The following is a 23,436-nucleotide window of genomic DNA, read 5'->3' on the forward strand; positions in this document are numbered from 1 at the left end:
CAGGATTTGTCGAACAACAGGATTCGATCAACGTAGGAAAAGTGGTCTTATCTCAGTGGTAGCAACAACGATCCGGTTGTGAACGCGTCGTCTATAAATAGAATGAGAGAAAGAGAGATAGACTGTTAGGAGCCCCGATGTAATTGGTATCGGCAAAAAGTTTCACCGTAGAGCAGCACTCCTCCTCTTCGCGACGGAAGATGAAGAGAAGAAGAGAAGGCATAGACCTCCTTCCCCCTTCCTCGCGTATTCTCAACAGATGCCTTCCCACGTTTTTTCGACGAGACATGTGCCCGACGCGCGCGTTCAAAGGGTTGAGAAAGTTGCTCGCTTGCTTGCTTACTTGCTAGTCCGTTCGTTGCAAGTGAAAGAGAGATCGGCCTCGCGTTTTTTATTGGGAATCCTTGCGAAAGGGCTCTATTCGATCGATCGTGTTCGCGAACACATTTCCCGAATAAGAGAGAGAGAGAGAAAGAGGGAGGAAGAGGGAGAAAAAGACGGATACAAATAAAGACTGGTCCAACGGTTAGGGTAAATCGAACGTTCCTTCTTCCTCCTTACGAAAGAACGAGAACTCCCTTCGCCATCTTTACGATGCATTTCATCCAACCCTTTTGCGAAAGGGCGTCGAAGGGTAGAAACTTGATGTGGTTTTTTGTTTCCTATTTTTTTCCTTATCTCGTCTCTTTTCTCTTCCTCTCTCTCTATCTCTCTTTCTCTTTCTCTTTCGATAGTACACAGGCCCTTCGGCGATGTAACCGTTATAATTTCAAACGTTTTACCATTAACAGACTGATAAATAACTTATGTACTAGGTAGGAAGATTCGTTCTAAACTGCTTAAGCATTTTTCGCGATGAATACATTTATTATAGATTTATTTAATATTTAAAGCTTTACGTAAGATACCGGAATCAAAGCGAAGCGAAGCATCCTTAGAAATAGTAAAAGCGAGAACTATTGAAAGCGACAAAAGAGATTTCTATATCAGCGGACAGATGCCTAAATAAAAATCGAGATTGTAAAGATCGATGTAAGATGATCGAATTCATTTTTTCCAATTGTGATTATGACAAGGGACTAATTATTCGATCTAGGAAAAGACCTATAATCACGTGAAAATTCAATGCAAGCGTGACCCATCACCGTTTATGCGTAATGTGCGTGCGTGCGTGCCTGGTTTTCTCGAATAATAGAAAAGACTATTGCAGATAGAAGAAATGTTAAAACAACAGATTGATCGAATAAGACAGAGTTAGACGAAATATAGGCAAAGAGAAAAGATCATCGTTCGTTACGAGTTCACGCGTATAACGATCGACCTTCGTCTTTCTCGAATCCATGGGCAGCGGCCCCAGCCCATTATCTCTTTAACATAGCGATAATGCGTGTGTTGGACGTCGGATTTGGTACATACATGACTGACCTTCGACGTATGGGTACGGAGGCTGGACTCCGTGGCGAAGCCCTTGCCGCAGATGTTGCAGTGGAATGGTCGGTTCTTCGCCCTTTCCACCTGGGCATCGTGATTCCGAAGATGTTGCTGAAGGTTCGATAGTTGGATGAAAGCCCGTCCACAGTCCGGTAAATGGCACTTGTACGGTCGTTCACCTGAAAAACAAATTTGAATGTCTACGTTTAGAGATTTATTCTTTTCTATTTCATTCATTTTATTATATCAAGTATTTTATTTTTTATTTTCTCTTTTTATTTTCAATTTTGTTGCATTGAATTGATGTTGATATATTTTGATAGTTTTCTAAAAAACTTTAGTTATTTAGGTATAATTTTTTAATATCTTATTTAAAGAATCTTGGTAGATCATATTGACATTGATAATTTTTTACAAATTTTCTATAGAAAATGTTAGTATTTTGATATTATTTATTAACATTTTATCCGAGAAATTAATCGCGTTGAATCGTTTTAACATTAATAAATTTATTTTTAAATTTTCTAAAAAATTTTCGTACTCAGATATAATTTTGAAATATTTCATTTAAGAAATTGATTGTTTATTAGAGTAAAACCTTAATGAAGGAATCATTAAATATATATGATGTGTTAAAACTGGATGGCTTAAAACGTGTGCCTCGAAATTATCATCTTTCGGGCGATTAGCAAGGGAAAGAAGAAAGTGAATTGTTGATGTGTCATGCGAGAAGGGATCGAAAGCACTTGAGCGAATCATCTAAGCATTTGACGTAACGAGCTATAGGTCGAATTTGAGCTCGCGACAGACCGACTGAATCGAAAATGTTTCGGGTATTTGCTTACCAATAGTAGTCACGTTGGAGAGAACGAATTTCGATGAGATTGCATAGAATAGATGATACATGCGATAGACAGCTCGTCGATGAGCGCTTTTCACGCATCGTATCGTCGATTAAATAGACTTTACGTATATGTACCTAATAGATATACAAAGTGTAGCAATTAATTCGGTGGATTTTTAACAAACATAATATTTATTTGCAAAATAATTATACATCTATTAATCTTCGAAATAGTTTCTATTATTTTCAATGACTTTGGTCTATCATTCAAGCAACTGTTAAATTCTTTGACAAAAAAATATGGTAATTATGATACAATAAATTTAATATCAATACACCGAATTAATTGCTACACCTAATATTTGTACCATTAAAGTATATAATTCAGTTAATTCAGATAATGTATATCCGAAATAAAAAGAAATATCACGTTTCTTCGTTTGCTTAATTAATGTATAAAGATGAAGAGAGATAGAGATCGATAAATAGAGAGAAAGGGAGAGAATATCTCACCTATATTTTTACTTCCCATATTTTTATTCATTAAGCTTTAGCAACGCAATTTATATATCGCGATAAAGTACCATCTCGATGAGGGTGTCATAATGTGTGCTCGTAATTTCCGCCGAGCAAAAAAAAGACACGTGTAAATATGGGTGTGTGTACGGAATAGTAAACCGTGAAAATAAATTCAGACATTAAATCGTCCTATCAGTACACCTCGTGTTTTTTTTTCTGCCAGCATGCAACAGGTATCAGCATCCACGTCTATTGGCGAGGAAAGGAAAAGTTTTGTCTCCTGTTTGGCATTCCACCGTTTAAATCGAGTGCCTGAGATTTTTTTTCTCATTTCTCGCACACTGAACGATTCGTTTTTTTTTCTTCTTTTTGTCATTCTTTCGTATGATCGTTACAAACGACGATATATCTTATCGAAAAGAATCGTTTGTTACGCTTTCATTACCATTCTTTTATAAAACGGCATTATCGTCCATTCGTGATCGATGAAGCGAATAAGCGTGATCGACTTAATTTCTGCTTCGTTTTTATTTTTATTTTTTTATCAATTAAATTCCATCACATTTATTTCTAAAGCAAAGTATGTTAGAGAGAAATATTGCAGTTCTATATATATATATCAAACATGTAAAACATTGAATTATTTTTATACGAAACACGAGCCTTGTGTTTTTTCTTTCTTTTCAATATAAATAAGTAATATATATTTAAATGTGAACACAACTTTTTTAGACCATTGATTTTGCATTTTAATATTTTGAATATTTTAAAGTATATATATAAAAAAAACTTGATATATTTATTATCTGTCAATCAGTCGACATTAAAAAGTTAGCTTTATCTTGGCTAGTTAATTTTTCTCTTATTTTCTTTCGAAAAGCCTCTATTCTAATTCCCACGAACGATTGGCTGAATTGAACTTTTATTAATATCGACATTCTTCTCTGAGCTTTCTCACCCCAGGCACTCGATCGTTTTTGCTCTTCACTCGCTATCCTCTCTCCTCATCGGTCATCACTCTGTCTCTGTCTGACACGCGCGCGCTTTTACAGCGAGGATTCATCTTTTATTCAGTCGCGTGATTCATCGAAGAATTCCATTATATCTAATTTAATAAAAATAACCGTAGTAAAAGCGCAGGGAGATACTTGTTCGATTTTTTCATCTCTTTAATTTTAATCTTATTTTTTTTTTTCGTCCAGACCATTTAAACATTTTTCGGAGAGAGATAGAGAGGGAGATAGAGAGAGATGTGAATGTATGTATATATGTATATGTATAAATTAAATTATAAAAATCGTTAATTTCTGAAATAACTATATTGTTAAAGTATAAAATTGAAATTTGATTAGATCTAAAAGAACAACACGAATAACAATACATAAGTGTTCAAAGTACAAGAAGAGATAAGAACGAATAATTACGAGCATTGTTGTAAAAAGAAAAGGAGACCTTAAAAACAAATCAAATTTCAATTTTATACTTTAACTATTTGTGAATATATATATATAACTTCGTTACTTTCTAAAACTACAAGTTTTAGTAAATAATAAGATTCTTTTGATATGTTTTCTCAAAAATCTCTACTTATTTTGGGTAAAACCTAGTATTTCACGATTTAACTAAATTAAATAATTTAAAACTAGGCATATACATATATACTATATAATACTTATCTAATATCGTTGTTATATATTTCGACGTTCGAATAAGAATAACAATAAATACGAAAACAGCTACGAAATATACTCGACGGACACCGAACGTACACGAAGGTCAATGTATTTTAAAATTCGACGACGAGATTCTTAATAGAGTGGAAACGACAATAATCGAATGTAAACACCGGCTGAGAAGTGAGATATATTTATACATATTAACAAAACATTAAATGACCGAGAAACCGTTCTTTCGATAAGCTTAACCTCTACTCATCCCTTCCCTTCTCAGTCATCATTCTTCTCTGATTCCGACGAGACGTGTTTAGCCGTGTTCCTGTATTACGTAAATATTATACATTTTTCTACAGCATTTATGTTCTCATTAACATTAGATACAATTTTTTATATCCTCTTTTTAAACGATCCTCTAATGAATAATATTTCGATAACTAATCGCGTTAAATGTATTTTGTCTTATATACGATGGTCATATATACACGCATACATATATATGTATGTCACTCGCCAGCAGTACATACACTCGTACATATATGCATATTATTTATATAGCAATAAAACACGCATACGTACACTCGAAATAAATTTGATACTTTTCTAATATCATTTTTATATCTCTCGGCGTTCGGAGAAGACTGACAATAAATATAAAAACAGTACAATGAATAGACGGATGCTGAACAACCTTTTTATTGGAAATAGTGATAATCGCGATCGATGTAAATCAATGAAAATTAAGCACAAGGACGATCTAGAAGCAGTGATCGATTATTATCCATATCAAGTTTTGTGCTTTAAGGCAAACTACTTCTGAAAGTCACTCTCTTCTGTTCCGGCGTCCGATCAAGACGCGTCGTAATTATATCTTACGATTATATTATATATTAATAACTACAGTCAATTACATATACATATCTATCTTTACTTTTTTCGTTAACCGGTACCTACACAAATTCTAACAGTTACTAACAATAAGTCATTTCGTGTACACTTGATATTTATTCATAGGTTGCATTTTCGAATTATCGACAATAAGAAAATTTTCCTGGAAAAGACAGATCGTTTATATACTTTTAGTAAGAACGTTAGTTGTTCGATATTATTAAAATGTATTTCTCTTTTGAGAGTGAGTTTTCGAAATGATCTCATCATAGTGAAAACAGATTTTCTGTTAGTTGTGCTGTTATATCAACTTTAATTAAGCGTCTAAGATTTCTAAGCGTCGAAGATTTCAGGAATCTACATACGTGTGAACGATATTGAAGATACAAGTAATCAAATTGAAATTTATCGTGTAGTGTAATGATATAGTGGTTAGTTAGTCCGTGTGTTTCCTTCTCTCTCTTATTTGTTTCAGAAAACAATGCCGTATGTCAATAAAATTGACAATGCGAAAATTTAATAGAAAAAATCAGACGTTTAAAAATAGTGATATCAATTTTCAGTTTAGGAATACATTATCATCGTATTATTGAAAGTAATATATATATATATATATATATATATATATATGATATGTAATAAAATAAATTTAAATATTATTATTTTAGGATGTACAAAATAATAGGTAAAAAAGATACATTCAGAATTATTTGCACATTGCAAATAGTCTGGTGGTACGACAATGGTGGTATGAAATGGTGACGTGGGTAAAATGCGAACATGGTACGTTCGAAGTCGATAGAAGAGCACGATTAATAGAAAATTTGTTTTCAAAGGACAAAAAGAGAATACCTATATACGAGTACGTTTGTTCGCGTTTATTTTATTTTCGTTTTCATAGTTTTCAAAGAAAATATAATTTGATCCCTTAAATCAATAGAGAAACTCTATCTCGAGGTTCGTTAAGCCTTAAAACAAAGAAATACATATTTTCTGACTCCGGATTCGCAACAGTGGAGTATAGGCAGATATAAAAACGAAATCGAAGAATATTTTTTGTATACTTAGGATTAAATTTCAATTTCATACTTTAATTATTCGCCTTTCGCGAATTCATGTATTGTCTTGTTGAAGTATGTAATTTTTCCTTCTTTCATACTTTAACTGGTCAGTTTAGTTATTTCACGAATTAATAGATTTCACACTTTAATATGTATTTCATCATATTGCCAAGATTGTGTTGCATGATGAGAATTTCGCTTGTTCAAACATAACACGTAATTTGGCTCACCGTGTGTTACCTACCTATATACGAATGTTTAAATTCAAATATATTATATCGCGAAATGTAAGCCATATAAATGATGTAGAAAATGATAACGAATGATTTACGCTTTGCACGAAATAGAAATGCGTATGAATGTATAGACTACTTTATCGACAATTTTTACGATTCATTTATTGATCTCTGTTCACTTTATAACTACAGAGAGCTTCCGTTATTCGTAATCGCATGTAATTAGAGATCAATAGATTATTCAATTGTTTGATTTTCTTACAGGACAGTCATTCTCAACATGTTTTATTTCAAGTGTATCGGAAAAGTTGATGCTTTCTCGTAACTAACGGAAGAAACAGATGGTCGTACGTAATTGTTCCTTTTGTCTAAATCGACTCTTATGGGGCAATGCTCTCTCTTTCTCTCTTTCTTTTGTATAAAACTATAATAAATATATAATAAGATGTAATAAAGTTTTTTGTGGTTGAATGCTTACTATTTGCTTTTGGTTCTTATTCTTATTTTCTGTTTGTAAAAAAACGTTTAGTCGTTGTTGCTTTTAATTTTTTTCTTTTTTATTTCTTCCTTTCATCTGCTTAAACGTATACGAAGTATAACACGAATAAAAATGATGTATATTCGGTTTAGAATAGGTACTAAAAAATGACCCTTTCATTTTCATTCGCCTACACACCGCGTAGAATTCCAACATGTTTCGTTCTTCTCCCTTTTTATTTGCTGCCCGTTTAGCGTTCCCTGAGTATAATTGTGTTTTATTCGCGGAATTCAAAGAACGATATCGAAGAAAAAGGAAAGATACCGTGTTATACGCTTCTATAGCTATGTTCTTTTACACGGACGTTAGTTTTATTGCCTGTTCTTTCTTTCAAGGCCGTATGTTTTCTTTCCCGATGCAATTAAAATCGAATTAATATGTGGCCAGCAGCGATAGAGGAAAAATGGGTGGTTTCTTATTGTAACCCACTAATTATCGGTTGAAACATTTATTTGTAAAGCATTAAGTGCGTCCACATGTCTACACTCGAATATGCGTATAATAATATTTGACTCTTTTTTCTTCCTTCTGTGCGTGTCTCCCTTTATCTATTTTTCTCTTTTTCTTCTGTTTTTGTTTTTTTTCACCGGAAAACACGTTGGAAATAAATATCTCGTAGGAGAATCGTGTAAAACGAACTACTCAACGTTTTTCATTCCGTACTTTCACATTTTTTTCTGATGAGTAAGAAACGCTACAACACCCGTTATTAGTTGTCGAACATCTATCTGTCTACTCGTAAAGCAACTTTGAGAATAAAATACCGTGTACGCGGCATATGATCAATTTTGCTAAATACGATGAAAAAAAATAATAATCAGCGTAGAGGGAAAATTTCAAATCTCTGAATAAAATTTTTAATCGGTTTGCTTAATCGATATTACCATTCGAGTAACGATTGCCGTTTTAAAGTAAACGATTAATTATCAATCGAACCTGACGCCGCGTAACGTCCGCCGCTCTTTTTTCTTCTTTTTTATTTTTTTATCGTTCATCGAACTTTTATAATACATACACATTTAACGGTTCGACAGGAAATTTATATGATTTTCTCTTTTAACAGTAACTTTTTACTTCATTTCTTATTAATAATTCATAAAATACTGCAACCTATACAACCTACTTAACGTCAATGAAATAATAATTATTTTGTTATCCATCATTTCACGAAGATGACAAATAGAATAATTTATGTTTCTTTTAATTATCTTATTATGATTAGCCAGTTAATAGAAATGAAATAAAGTTTACGTTAGGTGTTTACAATTAGTCACATAAGAGAAAATAAAATCAAACGCTTTTATTCTTTATTTCTATCTTACTTTTTAGTTTAAGGAGATATAGTTCTTTTCGTCGGGAAAAGGAAATAATTCCCTTTCTTTAATAATGCCTTCCTTCTGATAATAATTGGCGTTGCCGCATGCGGGAGGAGAGGGATACGAAGAATTATGATGAAATTTAAAATCTTGCGTGCCAACCGGAAGGACGAGACTAAAGGGGGGGGGATGAGGGAAAGTAGGTGGCGCCGATGTTGCCATGTAAAAGGGTCTATCCCAACCCTTTGAGACCCTTTGTCGAGGAGTAAGAATTACGAATTGTAAAGAAGTTTTGATGAATCGGTGCACTCGACCGGACACTCGCCCTCACGTTCGCTCTGTAACTTTTACTTGCTCGCCTACCTTTTCGACCATCTTTCAATTTTCACGCACGCGAAAGCACGGACAAAGACTACAACAATACGTTTGTAATGATAGCGAGGATACAAGGAATCTTTCTAATCTATCATATTGTTTTTCCTCGTTAAGATAGAAAATTTTGATTTAAATAATATAATATTGTTACACAAATGTGTAATAGACAAAATAATACATCAGATAAATATTATTTTTAATCATTTTATATATCATTGCGTCAATTAAAATATCGATTGACTAGCGTTACCTAATTTTCACATTTCATTTCGTTACGATATGCATTCCTCGTTCGTACTTTTCTACGTAACAGTTCGTATTTCCGAACGTCTCTTGGATTATTAACAGGACATTAAATTGGTTCTGACAGGATGTTTCATTGCTTTTCGTTCAGATAAGATATATATATATATATAAATATATACTTCGATTTGTTTCGTTGAGCTAATTCTCAATCAACTATTCGATAGAGATAAGAGACTTTTTACAAACATATTTAATTAATTTTGTATTTTTACTCTCCCGTATCATTTACGTTTTCGTATCGGGTTTGACACGTTGTATTAAAACAGCGAGAAATCCGAAAACAACAAGATGCGTCAAAATAGTCGTCACCAAAGTTAAACTCGAATCGAGATTTTTTCTTTTTTTCCGTGATAGAAGAAAATTTAGCCACTTTTTCTCTCGTCAACCTCTCCGACCACTCGTCAAAATCACCGGGATTGCAAAAAGTAGATAGAAAGCACGGAAAGCTGGCACGTGGTTGGACGTGTGAGTAGAGGAAACAGGCTGGATTCGCCACCCTCCACCGTTCTTCCATGCACTCTCCCCACTCGCCACCCCTTCCCCCGTCCTCCTCTGCCTCATACTCCATCTCCATCTCTTTCCTTCGTTTGCCTCGCTCGACTCCCCACTTCGTCCGTGGAAACAACCACCCCCTCTGCCATCACACACGCTCACCCACCGAGCGGCCCTCCACGGCCCACTACACGTCCACGCCAGAAAATTAATGTCCCCTGCAATCCATGTATAATGCATTCGCATTTCGTTCAACGAACAAATGAACGCACCGCTAGAAAATTTACATCGTCCTTTTCTCTCTCTCTCTCTCTCTCTCTCTCCCCTTCCTACACTCTTTTCGTCTTTCTTGCTTTCTTGCTTTCTTGCTTTCTTCGTTAGCCTCTGTCTCTCTTACTATCCTACTTTTATTTGATTATTGTTCCCTAGTTTTGGACTTGGACTTGTCTGCTAATAAAATGACTGAATATAGTCGTACTTTTAATGGACGATCATTTTTCATCACTATTTCTCAAACTAGTGTTCGTGAAAATTTGTTAGGATTTTGGAAAACTAGTTTTTTTTATTTACAAACGTTATGACGGAAAGGATAAATTTCAATTGCTTTCTCTCTATCTCTATATATATATTTTTTTTTTCTTGTTTTTTTTTAATCCTATCTGTATTGATAACTCACGATTCTCTCGTCGCTTTTTCTCGATCTGTTTCACGTTATTTCGCCCGTTCATCCAACCAGTCGATGACGAGACCACACATGAATATACATACGTATATAAAATTGTGCGCGGGTACGCGTTAGGTTGATCGGCCCCAACTTGAAACCCCTGTTCATTGTATCTCTTTCGCTCTCACTGTGCGTTTCCCAGTCTGCCGTTTGGCCACCCACTATCGACCCACCGTCATTGAAATACCGACTGAAAATCATTAAACTGAATGCGCTCACATGCACCTGCGTCATACATACTGACGGTTTTCGTTATAAATATATATATGAACACCCAGCACACCCTTTGCCTCTTTACGTTCGTTTCATTTTCTCTTTCTCTCTCTCTCTCTCTCTTTTACTCTCTTTCTCCCAACTGTGCCCCGCCCCGCTTACTCTCTTCTCCTCTTTTCTCCCCTCTTCTCCTCTCTTCTCTTTTTCTGTCATCTTTGATGACTCTATGAGACTCGTGAAACTATTCGAATGTTCAAATGACAAAAGCAGAAGTGAGCATAAGTTTACAATATCCAACGGCAAAATAAATGCAAATTAACAAAACGCAAAAGATTTATTTCGAGTCTTATTTGTTTTTATTTTCTTTGCTATGTTTATAATTCTTTGTACTTTCTTTTCTCTATAGGTAACGACAGACAATGATTAGATCTATAAGGGTTGAAATTCATTTAACCTACAGTTTATCTATTTATCCTCTTCATCATTCCGAAATAATGTATGTAGAGTGACGAGACTATATACTTATTGTATAAACTTTCTGTTTGTACGTTTTCTTGCTATTTGTATTGTTTATTAACTATTCCTCGCGAAAGAGAGAGAGAGAGAGAGAGAGAGGGAGAGAAAGCGAAATACAAACGATCGAACGAATGAATAAGTAAATAATCGAAAGCCGATCGCGTCTACTAATTTCGAACGAACGATGCTGAAGGGTAAATTTCGTGGAAAACGTAGTTCGTTTTTACAAACGTTCTTATGAACTGTGCAATCGTTCATTAACATTTAAACGTTAAAATTTGATATTTATTTCAGTTTGAAAATTTGATCGCACGTGGAAGTTTATACTTTATAAAAAATTGCAGGTACCTATGTATTTTAAAACGGTCGATTGAATGGATTCCATCCGATACGATTACGTTAGGTACATCATCGATGGAAAAATTGAATAGTTGAGGTAGAGGAGAAAGAAGAGGTACGAAGAGTAGATTACGTTAACCTTGGGCTTCGATGGAAAAGTATTTTCAGAAGGTGATATAGCATCTAGTTCGAAGCTAATTAAAGCGCACTTATCCGCGGTCTTGCTAAACCCGGAGTTTAAGAGCAATTTAACTTTAAATTTAGCTTAAAAGTAAGACAGTAATTTGACAGGTTCTATTAATTTTCTTACAAAGTCCAAAATTATTGATGCAATTGGGGGAGTGCTATGGGAATAGAAGATAGATAGATAAATGAAGAGAAAAGAGATAACAATCGAGTGAATAAAATATAAAAAGATATCCGATTTCTTCGTTTCGTTCTACGATACGTTCAACGATTTAGTAATTCGTTGAACGCTGTTAAAGTTTTAAAAAGAATGCAATTTTGGGAACCAATACGGTCGATAATATACGGGGTACTTCATGCGTTTCTACCCCGTTATATTAATTATTTTCGGATTGGTAAAGCGAAAACCGTCCGACCAATTGAATCATTGTGTTTTGATGATTATTATTCCCGTGGTAGCTATTATTAATCAAATATACGTTGCTGCAGTTCAATAACTTCGATCGATGCGTCGCAATGGCGTTTATGCTTATTATTACATTGCGATCATGCGTCTTATTTTTAACTTTTTCCTGAATCTTTGAAATCTCTCGAAAAGCATCGAGTATAATAATATTCTATATCCTTTGACAACTTTCGAGTGAATCGTGAACAATTCGAGGAAAAAACGGGTTCCGGCTTCATCGAATAGATTCGTCGTAAAATTTATAACAATGATTCTCTCGCAAACGCAATGACTTTACCAAAAGCATGGTCACGAAGTAATTTCATACAAATCATTATCCCAATATTCGATTAAATTTATCGAAAGAACAGAATGCATTATCGTGGATGCAACTGAAATTTACAGGGTACGAAATTACCATGAAATCGGCGTTAGCGCTACGTTCGATTCAATATAGTGTGTGCATTGCGCTAGGAGAACGCGATACCAAGCGCATGTAGAGCGAGAACGTGAGAGAAAGATAGAGATGCGTGGAGGGAGGAGAGAGAGAGAGAGAGAAATAGCGAGAGAGAGAAATAGAGAAAGAGTGAGTAAGAGAGAGAGAGAGAGAGAGAAAGGGTGCGAGAGAATGCATCCCTTTCCCAAGCGATGTAGCGAAGCGTTTCACGCATGCATGGAAATCATTAAAATAAAATGGCCGATAACAAATGACTGTTGCAAAGAGGGGAGCACTCTCGGCAGTGGCGGCCATCTTGGTTCACGTGACCGTCATCCGGGCAACCACGGCTATGCCACGCCCCTTTAATGATTTCTACCCCCTGGCGAATGTGCCGCATGTACGTACGTGCGAAAATTTGCGGATGTGTGCGTATGTATGTACGTGTAAGTGTGTATCCCCCCGCATACGTAGTGTACAGTCATCATCGATAGTCTAGTTGAAATCGCCCAAGTACAGCCTCTTTCCAAACCTACGCGTTCGTAGTCATTGTCATTGAATTACAATAAAACACCGTTATTTTTTGTAGTATTAAAATATTAAAACCTTCTTATTGTTCTTTTTTTATCCCTTAAAAAACCTTTTAGCCACTAAATACTTTCCATTATTTTATTTGTAAAATTTGAACGTTTATCAGGAAGTAGTTGATGTAAATTTAAATAGACGTTTTAATTTTTCTACGGATTTAAAATATTTTAAGTATTTTCAGATAGATATGAATAATCATATTAGCCAAATGTGTCTTGCTAGATGAGATAGGATATTTTCGAACGTTTCCTCTGTGATGACGATGATGCCAACGAACTTCTCTTTTTTGGCCGGTTGGTCGAGTTGCGCGGGTGGAACATTATTCGGGCATATGGCGACCTCTCTTTCTCTCGCACGTTCACCCACCGAAAGAGCCGTTTCACCTGCCTCGTTCGAAACTCTTTGTATCGTCTTCTTCTCTGCACATTTTTTTTTACTTTATTTCTTGTTTCTTTTTTTCGACCGATGCCCTCTCATTCCAAAACGGCAGGGGTTATCGATCCTTTAACTCTTATAAAACCTTACTATATACCTTCCTCGTGTATTTTATTTTCTCCTTTGGAGTCATCGATCTTTATTTTTGATCATTCTATATTCTTTTTTCAATCTCCTCCCCCTTTCTCTTTCTTATTAATTAACGAACTCTATTAAATCGATATCTTCCTTCATTCAGCGAAATATTTCGAGGATGTGTCAAACACATCTTCAATCATTGGAATTTCGTATAAGAAGAACGTACCTAATTTTCAACGATGCAAATTTAACCGGAGCATAATTTATTCTTGATTCCTGATGAGAACTATTGTTGTAATATACCACGTCCTCTTGGAAAAAGAGAAGAAAAGGAAATGTAAAACTTGAGATAGAGAGGGATGAGTCGAATTTGTCTCTGAGTAAGCGAACGGGAAAGAGATAGACAATGAATTCTGGATAGAAAAAAGTGAATAGATAAAGATAAGGAAAGAAAATAAAGAAAAATAAAAAAGAACGAAAGGAGAAATTATATAAGATACTGGAAAGAGTATACGCGGCTTTCCGTATTTTCTGCTCCTCCTTCTTCTCCTTTTTCTTCTTCTTCTTACCGAGCATCCGTCCGAGCGGTAACGATCGTTTCTGGATGCAGAACAAGATCTTCAACCCTTTTCTCAACGACGCTTCTCGCCACTTAACGGGCATTTCGTCGAGATCTTTTTTTTTCTCTTTCTATCTCTATCTCTTTTTCTCTTTCACTTCGTCTCGGAGAAGCGAAGAAGACGACAACGTTTGGGTCATTAGGCAGAGCCTCGCTCGACTCGATGGCGATAGACCAGGGGCTCTAGAGAAAAGAGAGAGAGAGAGAGGCCGAGGAAAAGGGGTAAAAATTAATGTCTCAGAACGAACGTTCGGCCTGAAACGTCGAGTGGATCCGGTCGAAGTTCTGATGGCCCTCCTCGCGTCTTTACGATTTTTCATCGCGAGCCATTTGTTCGAAAAGATTCTCTCGAAGAAGCCAAAGAGAGGAAGGGAGGACTCTAGTGTACGCGTTAACAGCATAGTCGCTGTTAGTTGAACGACCTGATATCTTTTAAGAACCGACCATTTGAAGTTCTTTTTTACGTTGTCGCAAAAAAGATATTGTAATGTCTTCATATAAATCATACGCGGTGATACATTTTACAATTTCGAAAGTTCTTTCTTACGGTCCTAGATAAGCAGAGATTTATTAACTATTTATGAACGTAGTGGAATATCTTTTGTATACTCAGTAGTAAAGATTTAAAAAAATTTGATAATTATGAGATAAATGAGAAACAAGATATGATCTTTGATAGATTTCATTTAAAAAAGAAATTGTTTTATTCCCAGTAATCTACGAAAAATGCAATATCTTTAACTATTATACAAAAAAATTTATAAAATTGTTCGCCTTCAATTTTTTCCTATAGGTTTTCATCGAATTAGATCATATCCTCGGGCAAATTTGAAAACAAAAATGTATTTCTTAATTAAAGAGCTCGTATTAATCAAGTCGATTAAAAAGATCGACGTTAAATAATCGCGTAACGCTTCTTCGATGCGGCGATTTGAATGCGTGTAATTATTTTTCCGGTAGTGTGTTCCTAACTATACAGATAATTACGCGATTAGTTGTTTGCCGTGCATGCGTTTCCTCATACGCAGCTGGAGAGTTTGAAAAGGTGTATATACGCGAGTTTAGGCGAGTATGTATATATATGTATATATATATATATATATATATATATATATATATATATGTGCATACACGGAGGTAGAGCGTAACGTGAACCTCTTTCTCTTACACACTAACAAAAAAACAACGCGAACGAAGTTTCCAACGCGAGATGCACGCCCGACTCGTTTTCTTGTAGGTACGGCCGTATGCCGTATGGCGTCATCTCTTTGCCTCTTTGCCTCCTTGCCTCCCACACATGCCGCACGTAGAAAGTTTACTAGATGGAAATCTATATCTTATTTTACGGTCGACCGTACCCAATATTCTTGACCCCGCGCGGAGCGGTGCACCGCACCGCCTCCGGCGACTCGACTATACTATGCTCGATCCGTTAGAAAATGGCCCCCGCGTAAATCTTCTCATCCAAGCTTCCCGCCTGAGATTCGACATAGCTCGATGTTAATGATAAGGACGAGAAATAAACCCGTATCTTCGATATCGACCCTGACGAATCAAAGAAAGTTTCCACGTTCTCGAGAAATAAAAGGAGTCTTTAATTTCTCTAGTATAAAGTTATTTTTATTATTATTTTTTATTCCTTCTCTATTTTCTCTTTCTGCATTTTTTTTAATTTCAAGTTTAACATAAGTTAGTTTGTTTTTTCTTTTTTTCTTTTTTTTTCTTTTTCATTATTTTAATCCTAAATTTCGTCGAATTACTTTTTTTTTATCTCTTTATTTCCCATTATTTTTCTGACTTTTCTTTGCATTTCAATTTAATCGAAAAGATATCAATAGACGAAGTATACAGTCTACCTTCGAATTCTTCTTTTTCTTCTTCTTTGGCACACCCTGAAACGTTCAATGATTTTCCGTGTGCGTGTATGTCAATAGTAACGCGTAATAAGAAACGCGGAGTAATTGCAAATGCGACGGATACGCGCCGTTGATTCGTAGCGGATTTAACGCTCCCGCTATAATGTACTAATAACCGTTTATAAGCGCGCGCACTCGCGATTGCACTCTTTCGAATGTGTGTATATTTATGTATATACATGTATGCTCGCCTGTTTATAAAAAAAAATACGTTTATCGGCGTTCGCCACGTCGTGGCATTTGTCGAGGCGAAATTATTGCATTCGAGGCTAAGGAGTATTAAGTATCCTTAACCTACTGACCGGTTCCGTGCTGCTCAACCTTACTAAAACGTGATTCGACGACGCGCAACGAAGATAGTACCTTATTTTGTTTGAAAAAATCCCTTTCGTTTAAGGATTAGAAAGTTAATCTACTTTTGACTAAACCGGTACGCTTCGCTATGTTCGCCGACGTTTTAAACGCAACAGTTTCGTACAATTTCTTTGAAAGAACTTTATAACATCGATATTGCTATAACTAATGAAACTCATTGGCGAATACTTTTATAATGACCGTACGTGTTCATAAACATGATATACGAATATTCGAAATGTAGAAGTTTTTATGTAAGTTCGTTTGTTATATCGTCCATTATATAAATGTGATATAAATAATAGACTTAGGAACATGCGTCAAAAGCATATAATTTGTACACTGCTTAGGTTATAAGGTTATTCTTTATAAAGTTTGCAAAGTTGTGTTTAATCGATGAAGATCAGATATTCTTCTTTTTTTCTTTCTACTTGATTCGAATTAATGAATATTTAATGTTAACGACTGTAGAATGAATTTTCCTAAGCAACTTGGTAGATAAACGTGTACGTATGTGTGTATATATGTGAAGGAAATAAGAAGAAACGAACTGACTTTTCTACGACAATACTTAATCATTTCACATTATGAAGATTTTTCTTCTGGATAGACAAAAGAGGGGGAGAAGGAAGAAGAGGTGGAGAATGAGAAGGATGCGACATTTTCCTTCGAGAAAAGGGTTACGAAAGTAAGTCAGTAATGCGAGGGTAAGTCTTCTGTCGATTTTTGAGACTAAAACGTAGGCATCCTCTTTAAGTATTTTAAAGAACGATCCGCGTAATCGTTTCAATGACGTATACATTGTATATCTGACATACATATATGTTTTTACCAATAATAAAATTTCTAATTAGTTCGATATCAACATAACGAAAGTTACATGAGTTTATCATCTTCGAATACTCGATCGAAAAGTAAATCGACCTTGCTTTTTCTTTAGCGATGTAAGAATATAGATATGTATATGTATATTCATATATTATATATATAATACATGAACATCTATATATGTATGCACATTTATTACTTCTAACTGCATCTTGAACTATTCTATATCAGTAACAGGAACGATAAGATAGCCGTTGGAAAAATGTAAATCTCATAGCAACAATCTGAAAACACACTCTGGATTTGCGAGATACGGAAAAAGTTATCGTCGTTCGTTGAAAAACATTTAGAAAAAGGCGTAGATCCGTACATTTTAAATGCAAGAAATTCCTCAAGAAATATTATCGTCTCTTCGCTATTTCGGAAAAATAAAAAAGAAATAATACACTTGTTAAGCTTTATTTTAAAATACCTATTATTTTAGTAAAGTAAGAGTATCGGAAGTATGCGGAATTTAGTTTCGGATTATCTTGACTTCCTTCATAGTTATATTACAAGGCGTCCGTTTCGGTCACGTGATTTGCCCGGGTATGCAGGATCCATTAAATTTTAATTAACCGTGCAGAGAGAAAGCGAGAGAGAAAAAAAAAAGAAGAAAGGTCGAAAAAGAAGTAAATGAAAGCGTTAGAATAGCTCATAATATGCATTCCATGGTCCATCTTGTATCATCTCGTAATTGGTTTCATCGATCATTAATACCAATGGAAAGGTGTTAAACGGACCAGTAAGATAATAAGCGTGAGAAAATTTTCCTACGTAAGCATTACATTAAAAAATGGTTTTGTCATAATTTAATTGTGCGAAATGAAACGTAGAAAATGTTTTTTGTTTTTATAAAAGAAAAACAATTATCGCGATATCTATCTCTGAAAGAACAATATAATTATTTGCAAATGTTCTTGCTTACAATAGGAAGTAGCTTTCATCGAGGATAAAAAGTGTCATAAAAAAAATAAATCAATCGACATCGGAAGACAACTTTGGAAGAATTTATTGATATACTCTCTCGGCGGTACTATCAATGCAAAGACGAATCAAGTAAACATTTTGCATCGAGATTTCTTATCACAATACGCACGCAATCTTTTAGTGCGCGTATAGTGACAATGGCGTGCGATTACTCGGAGGTGACCTTAAAAAATGCTGACGTGGCGACTGTCAGCTTGATACAACTGTTCATAGGATTGTTTCCATAATGAAACGGCCGATGAAGAAGAGCAATAGAAAGAAAATCATTTTACGAGGATAGACTACGATTCGTTTCGATAAGGAAAAAAAGAAGAAAAGATAAAGATGAGGATGAATAAAGAGTGGGAGGGGGTATAAGAAGGAGAGCTGGTGAAAAAAAGCGTAGGCGTATTATCGACGTTAACGTCCCTTACCGTCCCTTCCCTTCGTCTAAGCATGCTATAGAAAACGAATATACTACCGTGGCTCTATTCAAATTAACCCTCATGGAAAAAATGTAAAGCCGCGGAAGGGTTGCTAGGCCGAAATTAGAATAGACCCGTTGATAGTCCTCGCCTATGCATATGCGCCATGACTACGTTAATTTTCTTCTTTTTTTTCGTTATAAGACCATGTTGGACGATCTCTCTAATTTCTTTTCCTCTTATTGCTTTTCAAATAAACGATGCATTAATTAACTCGATGATTGGCTCGAACTACTTTAATCTATGACGGTTTTTTTTTCTATTCGATGATGAATAAAAAAAGAAAAAGAAATATGAAACGTCAACCCTTTTCGATCGATTATACATTGACTCGATATACATAATAAAAAAATAAAAGACGTAAAATAATAAAAATAAAAATGAAAAATAAAAAATGAAAAATAAAAAATGAAAAATAAAAAAGGAAAAATAAAAAATAAAAAAATAAAAAAATAAATAATAAATTAAACCAAAAGCTGCTGGCAGCAAAGCACGCTACGTCTACTGATTCGCTATAGATTATGTACAAACGCACCCGTCGGAATTCGACGCAAATTCGGAAATTGGATTAATGTTTGACCAGTAAGAGTAAACGTTAGAACTAATATTATCGAACTAAATATTTACTCTTCACAGACGATGTATCGCTTAATTACTTCTTCATCCTTCTATCTTCATTCTATCATCGCCGATCAACCGTATATCGAAAATGATAAATTCTAATCAGCCAGGAATTTTGAATTGTATTAAAGCAATGCGAGGGGTGATCGAATGTCTTCAAAAGAGAAAAAGAACGAGAGAGAAAAAGAGAGAGAAAGAGAAAGAGAGAGAGATAAAATATTATATAAAGAAAGAATATAAGAGGAACATTCCTTGCTCGCGATTACCGTCTTTTCTTAATCTTTCATTAGATTCTTGAAAAAGGTAGAGGCCGTTGTTGCTCTTTCTTTTGCGTTGACTTTGTCGAGTTCACGAGTAAGAGAGAGATAAAGAAAGAAAAGGAAGGAACGTTTTCGTTGCTTTGATTTTTCTTGAGTCGTCTGGCGAAGCATTCCGTCGCATGAATTCTTAAACGGGCAAAATTAGCGAATTAAAAGTGCGAGGTAGAGAGAAAAAGGAGGCTCGCGAGGGTGACGGCTCGTCACAGAGAAGGTTGAGTCGTTTTCGCTGTTGGTTGATGGCAAGATTTGAAAGACAGAGAGATAGAGAGGAAAGAAGAGAAAGAGAGACGGAGCGAATGAAGGGGTTCAAAAAGGAGAAATTCGATGTCTGAATTCTAGATCGTTCGTCCTTTTTGCTTTGCTTTACAGCAGCACCTCGTAAATACAAATATGCAGACTTGTTATGAGAGCGCAAGTCGTTTGCCAGAGTGGAAAGGGAGAGAGATAGATAGACGGACAGATAGATAGATAGATAGATAGAGAGAGAGAGAAAGAGAGAGAGAAAGAGAAGAACTCCCGTTCGCGAAAGAACCTTAATTTTTATTCATGCACAGGCGAAACGGTAATTTTTCGCGGCATTAAGTGGGCTTTAAAATTGTCCGGTCAATTTCGTCGCGAGTACGTGATCCTTTTTTCAAACGATACTTTAGCCGACAGCTTGACAATCGAAAAGGGGTGTGTTTTGTGTCGTCGTGAAGCTCCGATGATAGCTGCAAATTATCGATGAACAGAAGTGAACTTCGATCCTCTTTAATACGGAGCGGATGTAAATTTGGAATTTCTAAAGTAGCTAAGATTAAATCTTTAATGGGATCTACGATCGAGAAAATATAGAGATAGAAAAGTGAATCCGCGTTTTCTATTCTTAGAAGAACGCGAAGAACAGGACAAGTTCGATCGATCGTACACGATCGTTTCGAAAGTCATACGACGATAGAAAAGAACAAAGATAAAATGTATTTTCCGATCTTCCTCTTTCTAAATCACATTGACGCTATTTAGATGAATTTTGGTCGATCTTTTTATCGAGTTAAGCTACTCGAAAACTGATTAGAAGCATGCGTTCGATCGTGAGAGTGGAATAGAGCGATCATTAGATTTTGCTGTCGAAATTGAGTTTTGCTTGTTGCCGAAGGGATAATCTTTGTCAGGCAGTAGCAACCCTAGTAGATATAACTGTGTTTAACGCTGGCCACACTATAGGTATAGAATATTCACATTTACAAACTACGTGAGTGCATGTGCAACGTTCGACCGATGAACGACCAACGAATGAACACGCGCGCGCGCGCACACGCTTATTCGACAGTGGCGACACGCGTAACTTCGCTTCCATTATTGAACGATCGGGCGATCGAAAAATTCCCGCGCTTTTTTGCGTGATCCGAGTTCGGTGGGGCTATCAGCTTTCCCATTGGATGCCGAAGCGCAGTCACCCTCGCACGGTCACCAGGAGGGGATGCTACAGAAGATGTTCTCGTTCTCTCTCTCTCTCTCTCTTTCTCTCTCTCTTTCTCTCTCCCTCTATACCCTCTGTTCGTATTTGTCTAGTCTGCAGCTATTGACCGGGTATCGATATCGTCGACACTCGATATTATATTCGCCATTCCTTCTATTCTCTTCGTTCCTTCCTCCCCTCCTGCTTGCACGACCAACCCCTTCTCTTCCAAAACTTCCTCCCTCTTCTGCACCACCCCCTTCCCGTTTCACTTCTCACACGCATTCTATTAAATTTCGGTTAATGAATTATATATGTGCTATATATATAGATATAAGTTTATATATATATATATATAAATCTATTTCTATATCTATATCTATATTTATATCTATATCTACATCTATATCTATATCTATATCTATATCTATATATCTATATATATAAATATATATAAACACGAAGGTCCGGGGATAGAGGATAACTGCCGAGAGAGAATGAGAGAGAGAAACAGCAGTCGGTCGCAGCGGAGCAGTAAATTCCCGCCGTTTTTTGAATTCGATCGACCAATAGCACCACGCCAGAATCTCGTCGAAACGAGAGATCAATACGCCGCGTAAATGCCGTATCGGGACTATATCGGAAGGAAAGCGGTATGCGCGGTTTGCAAGCAGCCGTTTGTCGGAATTCGAGCTGTCGGGAAAATGGTGGTTGGTGGGTAACGAGGCACGAACCACCCGCCAATTTTTGAATCCGTGCCGACAGATATTCCGGATGACACAGGGAGATATTAAAGAGGGAAGCTGTGTTCGATCGGACCTAAGATATTTTCAGTGGTCTTTTCTTTCTATCGTTTTACTCGTTTTTTCCTTCGTTTTATGTTTGAGAGCATCATCAATCAAAAGTTATTCTATATTTTTACAAAATGAATCCATCCAAATTAACCCTTATAGTGCATCTATATATACACATGTATAACAATATGTCGTTAATGGAAATTTTACAAATAATCATGAATAATGTTACAAATTAAAACTATTTTTCCTTCCGAATATTAAACACACATAATTAATCGAATTTTCAACAAATATTATAATGCATTTATCATTAATACAGTCTCTCTTTATTTATGAATATGTTTTTTTTTTAATTTCGTAATTATCATTGTTTACAAAATCTTTATTCTTAAACTTTATCGAATTACATCAACTTGGCTCGATATTTTTCACTAATATACAACTTTATCGGTAGGTTCTAAATGGATTACGCTAATGTTCATTGAAATTTGGTTACGGTTTAAGTCTTCAAGTCCTCTACCACATACGTGAACATTTAGTTCAAATCTCATAGATAAAAATTAATCTTTTATAAAGATAAATATATAATATTTAATAAATTTTGCAACTATAAAATAGATATTAATTATCATACGGTGAATAAAAGCGTTTCTTATATATATTTTTTTTTGAATATTGTAATTGAAATAATAGTACTATATTTCTCTTTAATCAATTTGAGCATTTATTTTACCACAAATGTTAAACTGTTAAGTAGTACAAAAACAAGTACATACAAAAATATATTTGAATTGCTATTTAATTGTATAAAAAATGTTCATAAAACCGTTGACTTAAATGACCGATAGTCACATTTACATACAGTTTTTTCTAGATAATTTTTAGAAATTTTCCAACATAAGCTTTTACTATTTTTATTTATTATCAAAAAAATAAAAAAAATAAAAATTTAACCTTGCAGAGATTAAATATAAATCTATGTAGAATTTATCTTGTAATAATATTAAAAATAAAATAGAATAAGATTATACACATATATGCGAGATCGTTGAAATTGTGATAGGACTGTTAACAAATACATTATTTACATATTGTTCCTATTTTGAAAATGTGTGGGCGAATGTATGCAAGTAAAAGACAGTGACGTTTCATCGATGAAAAGGTGAAAAGTCAAAGTCGCATATGCGGCAATAACGTTCTCGCGTATACGTTATTGTACGCGGTCCGTTTTGAGCACCGAGTATATCTGAGGTGGTGCGGGAGGGCGGAGATACATAGTCAGGGTGGTTATTAATGTAAGGGGTGGCTGAGCAGTAGTTATTTGGCCATGGGTGGTCGCGAAAAAGAAGGTCTACGTCGAGAAGTGGGCGGTTGGGTTGGGCGGTGGGCTAAAATCAATGCGAGCCCTTCT

General features: G+C 35.2%; 1 protein-coding gene across 8 annotated transcripts in view; it reads right to left on the bottom strand.

The window, feature by feature from the left end:
- The window catches only part of LOC122516218 (zinc finger protein 853-like), a 74,608-nt gene that overhangs the window by 18,486 nt on the left and 32,686 nt on the right, over positions 1-23,436 (bottom strand). For 6 of the 8 annotated variants that reach the window (XM_043633891.1, XM_043633873.1, XM_043633881.1 and 3 more), the window contains exon 4: positions 1,417-1,610. In XM_043633891.1, coding sequence (XP_043489826.1) covers positions 1,417-1,610 — 194 coding nt within the window. The remainder of the gene's footprint in view (positions 1-1,416; positions 1,611-23,436) is intronic. The other 2 variants (XM_043633915.1, XM_043633854.1) reach the window with 1 other exon arrangement.

The sequence above is a fragment of the Polistes fuscatus genome, unplaced genomic scaffold, assembly GCF_010416935.1.
Source record: "Polistes fuscatus isolate 324 unplaced genomic scaffold, CU_Pfus_HIC Scaffold1, whole genome shotgun sequence".
NCBI lineage: Eukaryota > Metazoa > Arthropoda > Insecta > Hymenoptera > Vespidae > Polistes > Polistes fuscatus.